Here is a 20,198-nt window from a genome sequence, read left to right as displayed (position 1 = left end):
GGTAGAGACTAGGATCGAGAGTGGAACGCAGCCTGCCTCACAAGCAGCCCAAAGCACCTTGGAATACTAACCACTCAATGCACCCACTGAAAAGCAGTACAGCGTCTCGAGACATCAACAGGGTTATCCTCAACCTTTATCATCCCTATTTCACATACAGCCCATCGATGTCTTGTGTCAACAGAGTTTATCATCCGAGTAGATACCACTGCCTACTCCATTCACATTATGTTTACTGGTGGTAACAATATAGGACACTGGCAGAACTTTCCCAGATTCCACCTCATCACTATGGTAGCATGTAACCTCTTGTTTCAAACTATCCCACTCGACATCATTGTTGTTGTACCCATCTTGTCAGTCTAGATCTGTGCCATAAATGACAGCAGAGATCAGAGCTCCCTGTCTATTTAACCTTCCCTGTAATTCAAATATTACATTCACAATGCATTCCATCCACCAATTTCATTGGCTTGATTATAACCTCACGCAAGACATCTAATTCTTGTTTCAGTCTGCTGTTCTCTATTTGTAAAATATCTCATTCCAGTATTGCCTGCCAACTCCCCAATCTGCAGTGCTTGTAACTAAGCCAGCGTAACCAATACATCCACTAATTATTGCCGATGTGTTGCCTCATTTCTCTCTTAACAAATCAATTACCCTATATTCACTTCTCTGCACATGAGATTTCCACAAATCTTAACAAATGCCTCCCTGCTTTTAATTTCATATTTTTCTCACTCAAACACTTAATGTGGGTCTTTGCTGTTTTTTTAAAAATTCATTCATGGGATGTGGGCATCACTGGCTAGGCCAGCATTTATTATCCATCCCTAATTGCCCTTGAGAAGGTAGTGGTGAGCTGCCTTGAACCGCTGCAGTCCATGTGGGGTAGGTACACCCACAGTGCTGTTAAGAAGGGAGTTCAAGGATTTTGACCCAGTAACAATGAAGGAATGGCAATATAAGATGGTGTGTGACTTGGACGGGAACTTGCAGGTGGTGGTGTTCCCATGCATCTGCTGCCCTCGTCCTTCTAGGTGGTAGAGGTCATGGGATTGGAAGGTGCCTAAGTGAATTGCTGCATTGCTTCTTGTAGATGGTACACACTGCTGCCACTGTGAGTCAGTGGTGGAGTGAGTGAATGTTGAGGGTTCAGTTCACTGGGACTGCATGCGAGATCTGAACATGATACCATGGGCTTTGACATGAAAAACACCATATCTCATTCTTTTTAAAAGTTTGGTTGTAGATATTTTCATTAACGAACATGAAAATCAATCACAAACCACAGCGGATTTATTTACTGCATTGTGCTTCCGTGAAAAGATTAACACAGGTACAACAGGCAAATGGAACAAAAAAAAAAGTTTACTAAAACAAAAGTTTTACAGAAATCTTCCCCCAACAGCCCAGACAAGCCATACAAAGTAACAAGCCTTTTCAGGATCTATTTGAGTGTCACAATATCGATGTGCTGCTTTTTCCTTTCCTTGACTGACTGGATGAACTAATAACCAGCTAAGCTGCTTAATCTACTGCACCTAAAAAAAGTTACTAGTCTTGGCCAAGGGCATAACCTACTGTGTACAAGTTAGCTGCTTTCAAAATGCTTTTAACATCACAAAAACAAAACCCAGAAAATAAAAACTTACACAATAGAGTAGCGAAACAGATTTTCATTCACAGTGCTAAGGAGAAAAAAATGCCAGTCATTGTAAATAAAGCAGAGGTGCATCACTGCTTTAAAATTAACTGGATGGGGCGGGGGTGGGTGGGGGGTGAGAATAGAAAAAGCAAAGTGGTATACTCTGTTCATGCTTTAATGGTGAATCGGAACATGACAAATAGTCTCTAATATGCACTTAAACACCAAGAATTTTATTTGTCTGGGTTTACTCTGCAGTTTTCTAAGACGGTTCTTTGAATGCAAGGAGAGAGATCTTGGCAGAACAAGAGTTGTGATGTGCATTCAACTTCATCTGGAATTGGTGTTGCCACTGGCATATAGCCTAGTCCATGTTCTGGCTGCAAGATAAAGACATATTTAAGCACAGTTCTCATGTGGAAACTGGTTTCAAATATATTTCAATATTTTTGCACAGCTGTGCACAATTTTGTTAGTAACAAAGTTAGCAGCAACAAGTTATCCATTGATAATTCTGATCTCATGCCCTTCAAAACAAAAAGTCCTTTTATAAGACTAATAATCAAAATGATCACATCCAAAGCCATGCTTTCTGCCAACACTTGCAATAAGCAGTTGTTTGCAACTGACTGGGATATTTATACCTGAAATACCACCCAAAGTGCAACTGTATAAAGTGATACTCCCAGAGACAGCATCGTTTGCACTTTACTGGTTGTTCTTGCCTGGACCAATCACTGACAAAACTGGCTGCAGCTTTGCTGAAGACAGCATTAAAGGGATGGCTCAGAAAAGTTCCAGGAAAGAGAAGGGGGGGGGGGGGGGGGGTGCGGGAAAAGAGGAGTGCTGGCTAGAGAAAGAGGCACAGCTTCAATCACTCACCCACTTTCTGGTATTGGAAAGATGCTGCCATGGTTTCTTTTGTATTTCATTCTTGGGATGTGGCAAGTCTAGCATTTTAATGCCCATCTTGAGGTACTGGTGGTGGACTGCCTTATTGAACCTGTGCAGTCCACATGGCAAATGTGTGCACAATGCTGTCACGTATATCTTTATAGCAGTTTGATGAAACAGAGTGGCTTGCTGGGTCACTTTAGAGAGCAGTTAAGAATCAACCACATTCATGTGGGACTGGAGTTAGATAGGCCAGACCAGGTAAGGATGGTAGATTTCCTTCCCTGAAGGACATAGGTGACCCAGTTGGGTTTTTAAATGATAAAAGTAACAATGACGCTGTCAGATCATTAGCTTTTTAATTCCAGACTGTTTTTACCTGAAACTATGATTGGATATGAACTCATTCTCTAGAATATTACTCCTGGCCTGCAGAGCACTAGTCTAGTAAAAGCCACGACATCACCATAGCCCACTAGAATGAGATTCGCTGCAGCTCAGTGCCAGGGAAAACCTGAAATAATGTTTTGTGAGCAATATTTCAGGGTACATTCCAATAAAAATTGCAGATCTCAACATTCAGGGTATCTACTTAGTAGAACGTTTGGAACCCCTTACCCCAAATCATATGTTACGACCAGGTGAGAAAGGGGTTTAAGGTGCCCCCTCAGCCTTCACCTGGTCTTACCGCAACAGGGTTTAAAATTAAACACTGTTTAGCTCCCCCTTGGTGCTTTCTAATTATAAGGCAAAGAAACCAGCACAAACAGGTTTTCTCAGGTTTAAACTAAAGGTCGAAATTTATAAAACTTAAACACTAATTGGGTTAACGCCTACGCTAGCATGCATATGCGATACACACATGCAGATTGAGACAGAAAAGAAAATGGAAAAGTTTGAGGCAATCTCTGAAGAGGGTTTTTGTTACAATTCTTCAAGCTCACTGTAGAGTCCTTGCTCTTCATTGAGGCCCAGTATTCTTAATACTGGTTTACTGTAGGAGACCTTTCTCTTGGGGTTCATGCGTCTTCAGTGGATTTGGAGATGGCAGCAGACAGGAGAGGTCTTTTTCAGTCCAGGACATCAGTTTGCGGGTTCAGCCATCCCAGCAGTCATCGTGAAATTTGAACTTCCTCACCTTCAATACTACACTCCCCTGTGGCACTTTGACTAGGTGAGGCATCACCTTCACAGTTTCTCTTCCCCCTAGAGGTCTTTGTCTCTGCAGGTTCCTGTAAATGCTGTTAGCAACTCTGGTGGGGTGCTTCTGGTGTCTGCATTTATATAGGAGGATGAGAGGTCTAACTTTTCAAATTTGCCAGGGTTAGCTGACCAGACAGCAGAGGTGGTCATCCGGGATTCCTCCCAGATTTCCTTTAACCTGCCCACTTGGTCACCTTTTCCCCTTCCTTTTCTAACCTTTTGCCAGCTTTGTGCCCGTCTGACCCCTTTTGTTCTCGGCAGGGGTCTCTTACAGTTCACCAGCCTTCTACTGGAGGGTCCTCCTAACACCAGCAAAGGCCTAAGGGGTGCAGATTTCATTGTAGGTTGGAGTTTCCCCTCAACCTGGCACCAGTAGCAACTCCTGCAGCACGCCACCACATCATTGTGAAGTTTTGGCCAATCAACAAGCTATCTTATGCAGGCTTTGGTCTTTTGTACAGCCACTGTAGTGTTGTGGGCCCTTAATATTTCTCTCCAGTACCTCTGTGGCACCACTAACTGGTGAGCTACTGTCCACGCCTTGCTCTAAGGTCTGTGAGGAGAACTTCATTTTCTCATCAGTACCTCATTCTTTAAAATAGTAGCAATCAGGGAATCCCTCTGCTTTACTTTCAGACTGGGCAGCCTGTGCTAACTCGTGCAATACTGGGTCAACTCACTGAGCCTCAGCTAGGGAAAATCCATTTAATTCATTCCCTGGGGCTCCTAACTTTCTAAAGTCTCAGACAGACAGACCTGGTCATCTGCCTGCAGTGCCAATTCAGTCTCCCCTGGGGGAGCTGATTCAATCATGGCCTCACTCATTGCACATTCAGGGAAACTGCAGGGTACCGTCTCCTGCCACTGCCCTGTCTCTGACCTCCTGCAGTCTTTCACTATGTGGGGGGGGGGGCTAACACCTTCACCCCCACCAGATCTTGACCTCGGAGGTCAGCCCCACCCACGGGCAAACTAGCAACAATCCCTATGGTCACTGGTCCTAATCTAGGTCACACGCAGGCACACCCAGTATACAGGTACAGGCACACACTGCCCCCCAGTACCATTCACCACCATTCTGGTGTTCACTTGACTCTCTGGGGGAAGAGGTCGGGCTTTTTTAAAAAAAAAAAATTCATTCATGGGATGTGGGCATCGCTGGCTAGACCATCATTTATTGCCCATCCCTAATTGGCCTCGAGAAGGTGGTGGTGAGCTGCCTTCTTGAACCGCTGCAGTCCATGTGAGGTAGGTACACCCACAGTGCTGTTAGGAAGGGAGTTCCAGGATTTTGACCCAGCGACGGTGAAGGAATGGCAATATAGTTTCAAGTCAGGATAGCGTAGGACTTGGACAGGAACTTGCAGGTGATGTTCCCATGCATCTGCTGCTTGTCCTTTAGGTGGTAGAGGTCATGGGTTTGGAAGGTGCTGTCTAAGAAGCCTTGCTGTGTTGCTGCAGTGCATCTTGTAGATGGTACACACTGCTGCCACTGTGTGCGGTGGTGGAGGGAGTGAATGTTTGTGGATGGTGTGCCAATCAAGTGGGCTGCTTTGTCCTGGATGGTGTCAAACTTCTTGAGTGTTGTTGGAGCTGCACCCATCCAGGCAAGTGGAGAGTATTCCATCACACTCCTGACTTGTGCCTTGTAGATGGTGGACAGGCTTTGGGGAGTCAGGTGGTGAGGTACTCGCCACAGGATTCCTAGCCTCTGACCTGCTCTTGTAGCCACGGTATTTACATGGCTACTCCAGTTCAATTTCTGGTCAATGGTAGCCCCTAGGATGTTGATAGTGGGGGGTTCAGCAATGGCAATGCCATTGCATGTCAAGGTGAGTTGGTTAGATTCTCTCTTGTTGGAGACGGTCATTCCCTGACACTTGTGTGGCACAAATGTTACTTACCACTTATCAGCCCAAGCCTGGATGTTGTCCAGGTCTTGCTGCATTTCTACATGGGCTGCTTCAGTATTTGAGTCGTCGCAAATGGTGCTGAACATTGTGCAATCATCAGCAAACATCCCCACTTCTGACCTTGTAATTGAAGGAAGGTCATTGATGAAGCAGCTGAAGATGGTTGGGCCTAGGACACTACCCTGAGGAACTCCTGCAGTGGTGTCCTGGAGCTCAGATGATTGACCTCCAACAACCACAACCATCTTCTTTTGCACTAGGTAGGACTCTAACCAGCAGAGAGTTTTCCCCGATTCCCACTGACTCCAGTTTTGCTAGGGCTCCTTGATGCCATACTCGGTCAAATGCTGCCTTGATGTCAAGGGCAGTCACTCAACACGATGGACGATATCCTCAATGTGAAGGCAGGACTTCGTCTCCACGAGGACTGTGCGGTGGTCACTCCTACTAATACTGTCATGGACAGAAACGTCTGCGGCTGACAGATTGGTGAGGACAAGGTCAAGTATGTTTTTCCCTCATGTTGGTTCCCCCCACTGCAGACCCAGTCTAGCAGCTATGTCCTTTAGTACTCGGCCAGCTCGGTCAGTAGTGGTGCTACCGAGCCACTCTTGGTGATGGACATTAAAGTTCCCCACCCAGAGTACGTTTCGTACCCTTGCCACCCTCAGTGCTTCCTCTAAGTGGTGCTCAACATGGTGGAGTACTGAGTTATCAGCTGAGGGAGGGCGGTAGGTAGTAATCAGCAAGAGGTTACCTTGTCCACGTTTGACCTGATGTCATGAGACTTCATGGGGTCCAGAGTCGATGTTCAGGACTCCCAGTGCAACTCCCTCCCTACTCTACACCACTCTCCCACCACCTCTGCTGCGTCTGTCCTGCTGGTCGACATAGCCAGGGATGGGGATTGCAATCTCTGGTACATTGTCTGTCAGGTATGATTCCGTGAGTATTACTATGTCAGGCTATTGCTTGTCTAGTCTGTTGGACAGCTCTCCCAATTTTGGCACAAGCCCCCAGATGTTAGTAAGGAGGACTTTGCAGGGTTGACAGGGCTGGGTTTGCCTTTGTCGTTTCCGGTGCCGAGGTCAATGCCGGGTGTTCTGTCCGGTTTCATTCCTTTTTATTGACTTCGTAGCTGTTAGGTACAACTGAGTGGCTTGCTAGGCCATTTCAGAGAGCACTTAAGAGTTAACCACATTGCTTTGTGTCTGGAGTCACATGTAGGCCAGACCAGGTAAGGACAGCACATTTCCTTCCCTAAAGGACATTAGTGAACCAGATGGGTTTTTACAACAAATCAGCAATGATTTCATGGCCATCATTAGACTAACCTTTAATTCCAGATTTATTAAATTCAAATTCCGCCTTCTGCTGTGGTGGGATTCAAACCCATGTCTCCAGATCAATACCCTGGGTCTCTGGGTTACTAGTCCAATGATAATACCACTACGCCACCGCCTCCCCCTCCCAGTAAAAAAGGATCTAGTGGCCCGTGTCTGAGAATTACTATGGGCTTGCTTACCCCACGCGAGGAGTATGGGGTTACTTTCCCTTCAAGCTCAAAACCCTGATAGCCTTCAGGAATTCTATTAACTTTTCCTGCACTTGCAGTAGTAAGCTTCCTAGGTTGCACTCTTTAATACCACAGCTTTTCTGCTGTGCTTTCCATCAGGGTCCCTTCACTCAGCGGGTGTGCCCTGATTAACCCTACAGGTGTTCCCTTTAGTTTCCAGCAGTCAGCTTTTCGATGACCTGCCTCATTACAATGGAAGCACACAGGTCTCCAAATATCACTCTTGCTTACAGCACCTTCCTTTTTGGCTAGAGGAGGGCCTCCTGTGTCTCCTTTTCTTTCTCTCCCTCAGGACTGCTTGGGCTCCTATCACCTTCCCACCCTTTGTCCTTTTCAGATTTGTGGGGGTAACTAGGAAAGGTTCTCCCCTGGGAAACAGACAAATTAAAGCAAATTCGTCAGCCAGAATGGACGCTTGCTGGGTTCTTCTGAACCCGCTGCTCCTCTACATGGGTCTTTATGAAGAGTGGGAGTGTGTGTTTAAATTCCTCGAACAGAATTACTTCTGAAATTCTTATAGCTGAGCTGTACTTTAAGAGCCCTCAGCCCCTGGTCAAAAGCCAGCTGCTTACTTCTTTCAAACTCCAGATAAGTTTAATTAGCTTGCTTCTTGAGGGTTCTAAACTGTGAGATAGGCTTTGGGTCCTAATTCATATGCCCTGAGGACAGCATTTTTGTCAGTTCATAATTTGATGAGCTCTCATCTGGCAACAGGGAATATACCTCATGGGCTTTTCCAGTTAGCTTGCTTTGTAGTAAGAGGCCAGGTCTCAGCTGGCCATTTTAGCTGCCTTGCCAGTTTCTCAAAAGACATTTAAAAAATACTTCTACGCCCCCCTCATTGAATTTTGGTATTAGTCGAGATGGTTTTAACAATTCTGTACCCAGCCCTGAATTATGCTCCTCCATATTGGCCATGCTTTCACTGGGGTTACTCTGTCACTCTTTAGTTAACTCAAGCCACTTCAGCTCTCTTTCTGGAAGGTTCTTTGTCTTTCCCTCTCCTGTCTCACTTTCTTTCTCCTCTCTTGCTTGCTCTCCCTCTCTTTTTCTTCATGCACTTTCTGGAAGGCTTTCCTTCTCCCTCTCCTGCCTCTCTTTTTCCCTTTCCTCAAATTCAAGTTTCCTCTGTTCCAATTGTATCTTTGCTAACAATACCCTGTTGCAGTCTGCTTCTACAGATTCAAGGGAAAAATGGTTGGCCACTAGCTTTAGGAATTCAGACTTTCTAGCCTTGCCACGTACAGTGATCCCACACTGCTCAGCCATTTTCCTCAACTCCTCCATAGACTGTGCTTTTAACTTATCCCAAGTTACTTCACCTGGCTTGGGGAGCTACTAGCTTCAGTTGCAGGCATGTTAGTATTCAAGCACACACAAACATAAGAAAACCTGTATTGAAATCTTGCTCTTTTTTGATTGGGAACAATTTGGCTTCCCCCTTCCAATTTCTCTCCTTTGTGGGTAAAATCCAGGACAGTAGCCTCCAAATTTCTGTTACAACCAGGTGAGAAAGTAGTCTAAGGTTCCCTCTCAGTCTTCACCTGGTCTTACCATAACAGTTTAATTTTAAACACACCACGTTTTTAGCTCCCCCTTGGTGAATCCTTGTTCACTGCTTTCCAATTATAAGGCAAAGAAACCAGCACAGACAGGCTCTCTCAGGTTTAAAGAAGGTTGAAATTTATAAAACAAACTAATTCAGTTAACGTCTAGGGATACACAACGCGCCCACACTAGCATACATATGCGATACACACATGCAGATCGAGACAGAAAAGAGAAGAAAATAAAGTAGAAAAAAGTTTGAGGAAATATCTGAAGAGGGTTTCTGTTATGGTTCTTCAAGCTCACTGTAGAGTCCTTGATTGTAGGTAGATCTTACTCTTCATTGGGGCCCAGTATTCTTCTTAAACCTTGTTTGCTGTAGGAGACCTCTCTTGGGGTTCTTGTGTCTTCAGTGGATTGGGAGTCCCATGAGAAAGAGATGGGAGCAGGCAGACAGGACAGGTCTTTTTCAGCCCAGGTGCATACTGCAGTGGAGTTCAAACTGCTTGTACAATTCAGAAAAACCAGGTTGACAAGCAGGCTAGTCACGTGACCAGCTGGTCTGACCATGTCGGTTTGTGGATTCGGCCATCCCAGCAGTCATCCTAAAATTTGAGCTCCCTTACCTTCAATGTCTGGCACTCAAAGTCCATTGTGGGTTAAATTGGATAAGGGAAGTAACCCCTTTGTTTCCACAAGCACTGTTAATATACAAGTGTCTTTCCAGCCAAGGGCCTGGTGATTTTTTTTTTTAAAAACAAGTCCTTTCTTCAACAGTTTTCAAATCAATGTTCATATGACAAGATTAATATGCCTCATTCTTGGCAGTGGGGTGTCTGCATGACAGGATTTCCCAACTTCTTGACATATATAGGCTTTCCTGAAATTAATTTGGACAATTTTGTCTCCCCACAAAAGCGAGCTACACCTTCAGTCAATGGCAACTGATGCTGCAAGATCACATGTTAATGATACTTTTACCCTGTGCAGATTATGGTATTACAGGAAACAGGTCCTCCTAACTGATGGCCTTGACACTATTTAGTGGTTTCCAGCAGGAATCAACTTATCTTGCAAGCATAACACGAAGGCCAGGAGCTAGAAGCACCTTTCATGGCCATTGGTGATAACGCTGCAACATTTGAATCTGCATCATATTTGAAGAGGGAGCGCTAGAGGAAATGTCGCCCACCAGCTCAAGTGAAGCATTTTATACACCATGGGCCAAGAGTAACTTAGCAAAGTGAAGGTGTATTGCTGCTGTTTAAGAATTAGATACATGTTGAACATGTAGCTGGAGCTGCCCTTTTAATTTCCATTTCCTTTATTTAACTAGAATATCAAATAATCACATGTACCTGTTTCTATGGCTTGGGCTTCATTGCTCTTCCACTGTTCGGCTACGTCATTTGCTAATGGGTCATCTGGATTTGGAGCACTTAACAATGCCTGGATTGAAAGCAGTACTGTACGAATCTGCAAAGCTGGGGACCACTTATCTGTGCAATCAAAACATTACAGGACATGACATTAGCACTAGTTAAAAATGCACAAATGCTGTACGTCATAGTACACTGAATAAAATTAAGGTGCAGAAATTGAAAGCCGTTATTACCTTTCAGAATATCTAAACAGATTCTGCCCAGTTTGTCTACATTTGGGTGATATATTTTGGTCATAAAGCGAACTTTTGGAGCTGCCATGGGATATTCTTCTGGAAGGAATAATTCAAGTTTAAAAGTTCCACCCTCAAATGGAGAGTCCTGTGGACCAGCTATAACAACATGAAAATAGCGTGCATTGAAGTCATCTGCTTCTGCCTTTATACCAGGCACTGGCTCTGCTTGCAAACGCTGGGTTTCCTGAAAAATGATAAAAAGGACAACTGTCAGTAATGCAGATGAGAAATTACATTTATAAATGATGATACAGACACGTGAACAACTGCGTTATATGTCCCTGTATCATTGATTGCTGAATCAATGGAGCCAAAAGCAGCTGTGGTTTTAAATATTCCATATTGAATTACCATACCACGTTTACTGCTGTGCTTTCAACTTCACAGCAGATTTATTCAACGGCACTGGTTACACTAATGTGAAGTCCACTTGCGAACATGTATCCAACTCATCCAAAACAAATAGCATTTAAGTGTCAGCCAAGCTCAGTGGTAGCATTCTCACCTCAGAATGAGGAGTTCAAGTCCCACTCCAGAGACTTGAGAACATAATCCAGGCTGACACTTCAGTGCAGTACTGAGGGAGTGCTGCACTGTCAGAGATGCCATCTTTTGGACGAGATGTTAAATCAAGGCCTTGTCTGCCCTCTCAAAATAGATCCCGTGGCACTATCTTGGAGAAATGCAGGGCACTATTTATTAACCAGCATCACTAAAACAGATCACCTGGTCACTTATCTCATTACTGTTTTGTGAAACCTTGCTGGGTGCAAATTAGCTGCCACGTTGCCTACATTACAACAGTAGCGGCAATTGAGTACTCTGGGATGTCCTGAGGTCATGAAATGCAAGTTCCTTTTCTTAAAGCTAAAAATAATTTGAAGCCAGCAGCTACACAGTAAACGCACAGACAAACATGACTAGGTTTTATTTCAAGCCATGTGCCTAAAAAAATTCAAAGCAAATAGATATGGTCTATTATTTCTGCTCTTTAAATATGTGAAAGTTCTATTCGTCAAGCCAGTTGGACTGCCTTAACGTTACAATTTTAGTAGGAAAAGGTAATGGAATGTGAAGACAGATGTGTCTAAGAACACTGCCCACATTGAATATGATAGTGGTTTTCAGATCTTTCTGCGCAGAGACCACAGCAAACATTGCTACACAAAAATGGAGTGATGCAAATGCGTTGGTAAGTCAAATACTTAATTAAAAATCTGATAATCCTGTAGACACATCAGGATCTGGAGACTCGTGGAGGGGAAAAGAAAGTTCCATATTTCCATTATCCTTTGAATCACAGAATGGGGTGACAAAGTGCTTCCTGTTCATCACCCTGAATGGCCTAGCTCTAATTTTAAGGTTACGCCACGTGCTGAACTCTCCCACAGGAGGAAATAGTTTTTCCTTTCTCTCTACCCAATCAAATCCTGTAAATCAACTTAAATAACTCAATTAGATCTCCCCTTCATCTTCAAAGCTCAAGGGATAATGAGCCTCATCTAATTTAAGCCCTTTAGCCCAGATATCATTCTGGTGATTCTGCAATGCACCCCCTCCAAGGCCAATATATCCTTCCTGAGGTACATAGCTCAGAACTGAATGCAGTACTCCAGTTGGAGTCTAACCAGTGTTATATAACTATAGCTTAACTTCCACTTTACATCTCAATAATTTAAGATAATTCTATTTGGTATAGTTCGTTAGGCTTTAAATTAATCCAAAAATGTCACTGAGCAAAGGAGGAGTTCAGTCTGTTAACTATGGTCTGTGCTAACTAAAAAGCCAAAATTTCACAGCACATGTTCTGCAAATTCACTCGTCAGCTTCAATCTCTGCACAACTCACTGGGGAGCTCTTGTGGCCAAAACTAGTACAACAATGTGAGCTTTCTGATTACAAAAAATTCAGGCCCAGTGTCGTTAGTGTGAATCAACATCCCTTCTCAAAACAGGCTTTCTTGCAGATATCCAAAAGCCCCTCAGTGTTTTACTTTTCAGATAGCAAAAAAGCTACAGGTTTGATGTGCAGAAAATATGGGTAGTTCAACTGATACTGTAATCTTTATTATCCCCACTTTATGAAATATTTTAGTATCACTGGATTTTCCAAAGTAATTAAGGGGACCATTGATTTTCAGTGACTATGGTACATTCAATTTTATTAAATATGGTTTGGGGATCTTCACTTTGGTGGTGGGGCAGGGTTGTGGTACAACCCTAGCCCCCCCCCCCATGAAAACTGTAAATCAGTGGCATTGGATTATGAGAGTTGTGATGACCAGATGAGAAAGATGTCTAGGGGTCCCTTTCAGCCTTCATCTGGTCTTACTGGAACAGGATTTAATTTTAAACACACTGTTTTGAGCTCCCCCTTGGTGAATCCTTGTTCACCACTTTCCAATTATAAGGCAAAGAAATTAGCACAAACGGGCTTTTAGGTTTAATGAAGTGAAATTTATTAAAACTTTAATCAAATTCAGTTAACAACTATGGATACACGCCACGCCAGCCTGCATATGCGATACACACATGCAAATAGAGACAGAAAAATAAAGTGGAGAGGTTTGAGGCAAAAGCTGAAGAGTTACTTGTTACTGTGCTTCGAGCTCACTGTAGAGTCCTTGCTTGTAGGCAATTCTTGCTTTTCGTTGGGGCCCAGTATTCTTAAAACCTTGTTCACTGTAGGAGACTTTTCTCTCTTGGGGTTCATGCATCTTCAGTGAATTTCAGTTCCGTGAGAAAGAGATGGAAGCAGACAAGAGAGGCTGCGGCGAGCCAGCACGAGAGGTCTTTTCCGATCAGAAGCAAACAGCTTTCTGCCAGTTCAAAACTCTGGCAAATTCAAATTCCTGCAACAGTCATGTGACTAAAATGGTCTGACTACATCTTATGTATTCGGCCATCTTAGCAGTTAACCTGGAGTGCGAGCTCCTCCACCCTCGACGTCTGGTAATCAAAAGTCTATGTGGATTAAATTGGAGCACAGAGCAGCCCCTTTGCCCTTTTCAAGAACTGTCTGATGATATGCAAAAATGTCTCTCCAGCCAAGGATCCATTGTGGATTTTTTTTAAACCAGTTCTTTCTTCACTCCAGTAAGAGTTTAAAATTTCTGTTCATGTGGCAAAATTATTAATCATTCTTGGCTGGTGGGGGCCTGCATGACCAGAGTAAACTAGCAAAAATAAAAACAGACAGTAAGAGCTTCTATAAGTATATAAAAAGGAAGAGAGTAGCTAAAGTAGCTAGAGTAGCTTAAGGGGGAGGGGGAGCACCCCCAAGTCGTGGTCCACATAGGCACCAACGACATAGGTAGGAAGAGAGATGGGGATTTAAGGCAGAAATTCAGGGAGCTAGGGTGGAAGCTTAGAGCGAGAACAACCAGAGTTGTTATCTCTGGGTTGTTGCCTGTGCCACGTGCTAGCGAAGAGAGGAATAGGGAGAGAGAGGAGTTGAACACGTGGCTGCAGGGATGGTGTAGGAGGGAGGGTTTTGGTTTCCTGGATAATTGGGGCTCTTTCTGGGGTAGGTGGGACCTCTACAAACAGGATGGTCTTCACCTGAACCAGAGGGGTACCAATATCCTGGGGGGGAGATTTGTTAGTGCTCTTCGGGGGGGTTTAAACTAAATCAGCAGGGGAATGGGAACCTAAATTGCAGTGCCAGTGTACAGGCTGTTGAGAGTAGTGAGGTAGGGGATAAGGTTACAGGGACGCAAGAGGGCACTGGCAAGCAAGAACTTGGTTTAAAGTGTGTCTACTTCAACGCCAGGAGCATCCGGAATAAGGTGGGTGAGCTTGCAGCATGGGTTGGTACTTGGGATCCTGATGTTGTGGCCATTTCGGAGACATGGGTAGAGCAGGGGCAGGAATGGATGTTGCAGGTTCCGGGATTTAGATGTTTCAGAAAGAACAGAGAAGAGGGTAAAAGAGGGGGGGGTGTGGCATTGTTAATCAAGGAAAGTATTACAGCGGCAGAAAGGACGTTTGAGGACTCGTCTACTGAGGTAGTCTGGGCCGAGGTTAGAAACAGGAGAGGAGAGGTCACCCTGTTGGGAGTTTTCTATAGACCTCCGAATAGTTCCAGAGATGTAGAGGAAAGGATAGCGAAGATGATTCTCGACAGGAGCGAGAGTAACAGGGTAGTGGTTATGGGGGACTTTAACTTTCCAAATATTGACTGGAAATACTATAGTTCGAGTACTTTAGATGGGTCTGTTTTTGTCCAGTGTGTGCAGGAGGGTTTTCTGACACAGTATGTGGACAGGCCAACCAGGGGCGATGCCACATTGGATTTGGTACTGGGTAATGAACCCGGCCAGGTGTTTGATTTAGATGTAGGTGAGCACTTTGGCGATAGTGATCACAATTCGGTTAGGTTTACCTTAGCGATGGGCAGGGACAGGTATATACCGCAGGGCAAGAATTATAGCTGGGGGAAAGGAAATTATGACGCGATTAGGCAAGATTTAGGATGTGTAGGATGGGGAAGGAAACTGCAGGGGATGGGCACAAACGAAATGTGGAGCTTATTCAAGGAGCAGCTAATGCGTGTCCTTGATAAGTATGTACCTGTCAGGCAGGGAGGAAGTTGTCGAGCAAGGGAGCCGTGGTTTACTCAAGAAGTTGAAGCGCTTGTCAAGAGGAAGAGGGCGGCTTATGTTAGGATGAGACGTGAAGGCTCAGTTAGGGCGCTTGAGAGTTACAAGCTAGCCAGGAAGGATCTAAAGGGAGGGCTAAGAAGAGCAAGGAGAGGACACGAGAAGTCATTGGCGGATAGGATCAAAGAAAACCCTAAGGCTTTCTATAGGTATATCAGGAATAAACGAATGATAAGAGTTAGAACAGGGCCAATCAAGGATAGTAGTGGGAAGTTGTGTGCGGAATCAGAGGAGATAGGGGAAGCGTTAAATGAATATTTTTCGTCAGTATTTACAGTAGAGAAAGAAAATGTTGCCGAGGAGATTACTGAGATACAGCCTACTAGGCTAGATGGGATTGAGATTCACAAGGAGGAGGTGTTAGCAATTTTGGAAAGAGTGAAAATAGATAAGTCCCCTGGGCCAGATGGGATTTATCCTAGGATTCTCTGGGAAGCCAGGGAGGAGATTGCAGAGCCGTTGTTGTTGATCTTTAAGTCGTCATTGTCGACAGGAGTAGTGCCGGAGGACTGGAGGATAGCAAATGTTGTCCCCTTGTTCAAGAAGGGGAGTAGAGACAGCCCTGGTAATTATAGACCTGTGAGCCTTACTTCGGTTGTGGGTAAAATGTTGGAAAAGGTTATAAGAGACAGGATTTATAATCATCTTGAAAAGAATAAGTTCATTTGCGATAGTCAGCACGGTTTTGTGAAAGGTAGGTCGTGCCTCACAAACCTTATTGAGTTTTTCGAGAAGGTGACCAAACAGGTGGATGAGGGTAAAGCCGTGGATGTGGTGTATATGGATTTCAGTAAGGCGTTTGATAAGGTTCCCCACGGTAGGCTATTGCAGAAAATACGCAAGTATGGGGTTGAAGATGATTTAGAGCTTTGGATCAGAAATTGGCTAGCTGAAAGAAGACAGAGGGTGGTGGTTGATGGCAAATGTTCATCCTGGAGTTTAGTTACTAGTGGTGTACCGCAAGGTTCTGTTTTGGGGCCACTGCTGTTTGTCATTTTTATAAACGACCTGGATGAGGGTGTAGAAGGGTGGGTTAGTAAATTTGCGGATGACACGAAGGTCGGTGGAGTTGTGGATAGTGTCGAAGGGTGTTGTAGGGTACAGAGGGACATAGATAGGCTGCAGAGCTGGGCTGAGAGATGGCAAATGGAGTTTAATGCGGAGAAGTGTGAGGTGATTCACTTTGGAAGGAGTAACAGCAATGCAGAGTACTGGGCTAATGGGAAGATTCTTGGTAGTGTAGATGAGCAGAGAGATCTTGGTATCCAGGTACATAAATCCCTGAAAGTTGCTACCCAGGTTAATAGGGCTGTTAAGAAGGCATATGGTGTGTTAGCCTTTATTAGTAGGGGGATCGAGTTTCAGAGCCACGGGGTCATGATGCAGCTGTACAAAACTCTGGTGAGGCCGCACCTGGAGTATTGCGTGCAGTTCTGGTCACCGCATTATAGGAAGGATGTCGAAGCTTTGGAAAGGGTGCAGAGGAGATTTACTAGGATGTTGCCTGGTATGGAAGGAAGGTCTTACGAGGAAAGGCTGAAGGACTTGGGGTTGTTTTCGTTAGAGAGGAGGAGGAGGAGAGGTGACTTAATAGAGACATACAAGATAATCAGAGGGTTAGATAGGGTGGATAGTGAGAGTCTTTTTCCTCGGATGAGGATGGCAAACACGAGGGGACATAGCTTTAAGTTGAGGGGTGAAAGATATAGGACAGATGTCAGAGGTAGTTTCTTTACGCAGAGAGTAGTAGGGGCGTGGAACGCCCTGCCTGCAACAGTAGTAGACTCGCCAACTTTAAGGGCATTTAAGTGGTCATTGGATAGACATATGGATGTAAATGGAATAGTGTAGGTCAGATGATCGGCGCAACATCGAGGGCCGAAGGGCCTGTACTGCGCTGTAATATTCTAATTCTAAAAAAGTAAACATTGGTCCCTTAGAGGATGAGACAGGGGAATTAATATTGGGAAACAATGAAATGGCAGAGATTTTGATCAAGAATTTTGCATCTGTCTTCACAGATACAAACAAAAAGCATTCCAATAGGAGGAGGAAATCAGGGGGCAAAAGGGAGGAAGGACTTGAAACAATCACTATCACTAGAGCAAAGGTACTATGAAAACGAATGGGACTAAAGGCTGATAAGTCCCTGGACCTAATGGCCTGCATTGGTTACAATCTTCCAAAATTCCCTAGATTCCAGAAAGGTCCCAGCGGTTTGGAAAACTGCAAATGTAGCACCTCTATGGAAGGAAGATTACAAAGCAGGAAAGTGTAGGCAAGTCAGCCCAACGTCTGCCATTAGGAAAATGTTGGAATTCATTAAGGAATTAATAGCAAAATAACACAAATCAGGAAGAGTCAACATGGTTTTAATTATGAAAAGGAAATAGTGTCTGACAAAATTATTAGAGCTCTGAGGATGGAACAATCAGGGTGGATAAAGGGTGGCGCAGTGGTTAGCACCGCAGCCTCACAGCTCCAGCGGCCCAGGTTCAATTCTGGGTACTGCCTGTGTGAAGTTTGCAAGTTCTCCCTGTGTCTGCGTGGGTTTCCTCCGGGTGCTCCGGTTTCCTCCCACATGCCAAAGACTTGCAGGTTGATAGGTAAATTGGCCATTATAAATTGCCCCTAGTATAGGTAGGTGGTAGGGAAATATAGGGACAGGTTGGGATGTGGTAGGAATATGGAATTAGTGTAGGATTAGTATAAATGGGTGGTTGATGATCGGCACAGACTCAGTGGCCCGAAGGGCCTGTTTCAGTGCTGTATCTCTAAATAAAAATAAAAAGTAGATGTAGTGTATTTGGATTTCCAAAAGGCATTCGATAAAGGTGCCACATAAAAGGTTACTTCACAAGATAACAGCTCATGGCATTGGGGCTAATATAATAGCATGGACAGAGGATTGGCTCACTTACAGGAAACAGAGTTGGATAAATGGGTCATTTTCAGGTTAATAACTACTGGGGTGCCACAAGGAGCAGTGCTGGCACATTAACTATTTACAATCTGTATTAATGGTTTGGATGAAGGGACCTAGTGTACAGTTGCCAAATTTGATGATGAGAGGAGGACACAGTCTGCAAAAGGGATATAGACGGGTTAAGTGAATATGTGCCAAATTTTTGCCCAGAGTATAATGTGGGAAAATGTGAAGTTATCCACTTTGGTTGGAAGAATAGAAAAGCAAATTACTATTTAAATGGAGATAGACAACAAAATGCTGCAGGAGATCTGGTTGTCCTCATGCATGAATCACAAAACATTAACATACAGGTACAAGTAATTAGGAAGTCAAATGGAATGTTGCGGGGCCGGGTGCAGTATAAAAGTAGGCAAGTCTTGCTATAACTGTACAGGGCATGGGTGAAACCACACCTAGAGTACTGCACAGAGTTTTGGTCACCTTATTTAAAAAGGAGGGAAATACTTGCACTGGAGGCTGTTCAGAGAAGGGTCACTAGGTTGATTCCTGGGATGATGCGGTTGCCTTATGAGGAAAGGCTGAGCAGGTTGGACCTATACTCATTGGTATTTAGAGGAATGCGAGGTGATTTTACTGAAACACAAGATTATGAGGGGGCTTGACAGGATAGATACTGAGAGGATGTTTCCCCTCATGGGGGGAATCTAGAACGTGGGGGCACAGTTTCAGAGGGAATTGCCCCTTTAAGACAGATGAGGAGGAATTTCTTTGGGAATTCTCCAATTCAAATAGCTGTGGAGGCCAAGTCATTGACTATATTGGAGGCTGAGACACAGATTTTTAAACTATAGCTTGGGGGGTGGGGGGAGGGAAACAGGCAGGAAAGCAAACTTGATGCCAAGTTCAGATTCTTATTGAATGGTAAGCAGGCTAGAGGGGCCATATGCCCTACTCTTGTTCCTATTTATGTTCTATGGTCATATGGTATGGTTATGTTCTATGACTATCACTTGGTAGGAGCATCATGTTGAGCTGATTGCTGCATTAATTGTAGAACAGCAATAGAGGCACAGTGCAGAAAAACAGATCAGCTTGAGCCCTCACTGTCGCCAATCAAGTTATTTGGAAAGAGTGACATTTCAAACACTTTGCGCCTCATGGGCCTTTTGAACTTTGATGCTATGTGCAGACTAAATGTGTCAGCAATGTGTGCATGCACCTGTGTATACAGCAAGGTGGCAGAGATAAAGCTAGACATTTCCCAAAAGAAACAGCTGCCAGATCTAAAGTCCAGCCAACATATCAAACACATGGATGCATCCGTCTGTAAGCCTTTACAGTTCACAGCTAGTGTTAGCTAGTAAGTGATGTTTCAGAGGAAAAAATAATTTTCTTTACTGCAAAAGAACTATACAAATTTCTTACTTCATACTTCGTGCAAACCATCAGCTCACCTGTGGTACTTGTGGCAAGTTGAAATGAGGTAACAGTTTAAATGCTCTCTAGCCAACCTTTCAGTGGGCGGCACAGTGGCGCAGTGGTTAGCACCGCAGCCTCACAGCTCCAACGACCCGGGTTCGATTCTGGGTACTGCCTGTGCGGAGTTTGCAAGTTCTTCCTGTGTCTGCGTGGGTTTCCGCCGGGTGCTCCGGTTTCCTCCCACCTCCAAAAGACTTGCAGGTTGATAGGTAAATTGGCCATTGTAAATTGCCGCTAGTGTAGGTAGGAGAATGGTGGGGATGTGGTAGAGAATATGGGGTTAGTGTAGGGTTAGTATAAATGGGTGGTTGTTGGTCAGCACACTCGGTGGGCCGAAGGGCCTGTTTCAGTGCTGTATTTCTAAATAAATAAAAAAAAAATGCTCCTCCCTGCCCTAGCCCTGAACTTGCATCTTTCTCTAATTTCTCTCCTATCTCTCCTCATGCTTGGAGTTCATCTTGTCCATGAGACCCACCTCCTGTTCCCTCAATCCTATTACCACTGAACTGATCACCCAACTTCCCCTCCTGGTTCCTATATTAGCCAATATTGTAAATGGTGTTCTCAGAGTCATGGAGAGATACAGCACTGAAACAGGCTCTTCGACCCACCGAGTCCGTACCGACCAACAACCACTCATTTATACTAATCCTACATTAATCTCATA

At 44.4% G+C, this 20,198-nt stretch overlaps 1 protein-coding gene across 1 annotated transcript in view; it reads right to left on the bottom strand.

Moving 5' to 3' along the window:
- Window positions 1–1,354: 1,354 nt before the first annotated feature.
- Window positions 1,355–20,198, bottom strand: part of LOC137384642 (ubiquitin-conjugating enzyme E2 N-like) — a 37,079-nt gene continuing 18,235 nt past the window's right edge. The window contains exons 2-4 of the mRNA XM_068058818.1: window positions 10,401–10,647; window positions 10,144–10,284; window positions 1,355–2,031 (exon numbers count right to left, since the gene is read on the bottom strand). Coding sequence (XP_067914919.1) covers window positions 1,982–2,031; window positions 10,144–10,284; window positions 10,401–10,647 — 438 coding nt within the window. The 3' untranslated portion in view covers window positions 1,355–1,981. The remainder of the gene's footprint in view (window positions 2,032–10,143; window positions 10,285–10,400; window positions 10,648–20,198) is intronic.

This window comes from Heterodontus francisci, chromosome 27 (genome assembly GCF_036365525.1).
Source record: "Heterodontus francisci isolate sHetFra1 chromosome 27, sHetFra1.hap1, whole genome shotgun sequence".
In the NCBI taxonomy this organism is placed as follows: Eukaryota; Metazoa; Chordata; class Chondrichthyes; order Heterodontiformes; family Heterodontidae; genus Heterodontus; species Heterodontus francisci.
The sequence above is the reverse complement of the archived record's forward strand: the minus strand, read 5'-3'. Positions and strand labels throughout refer to the sequence as shown.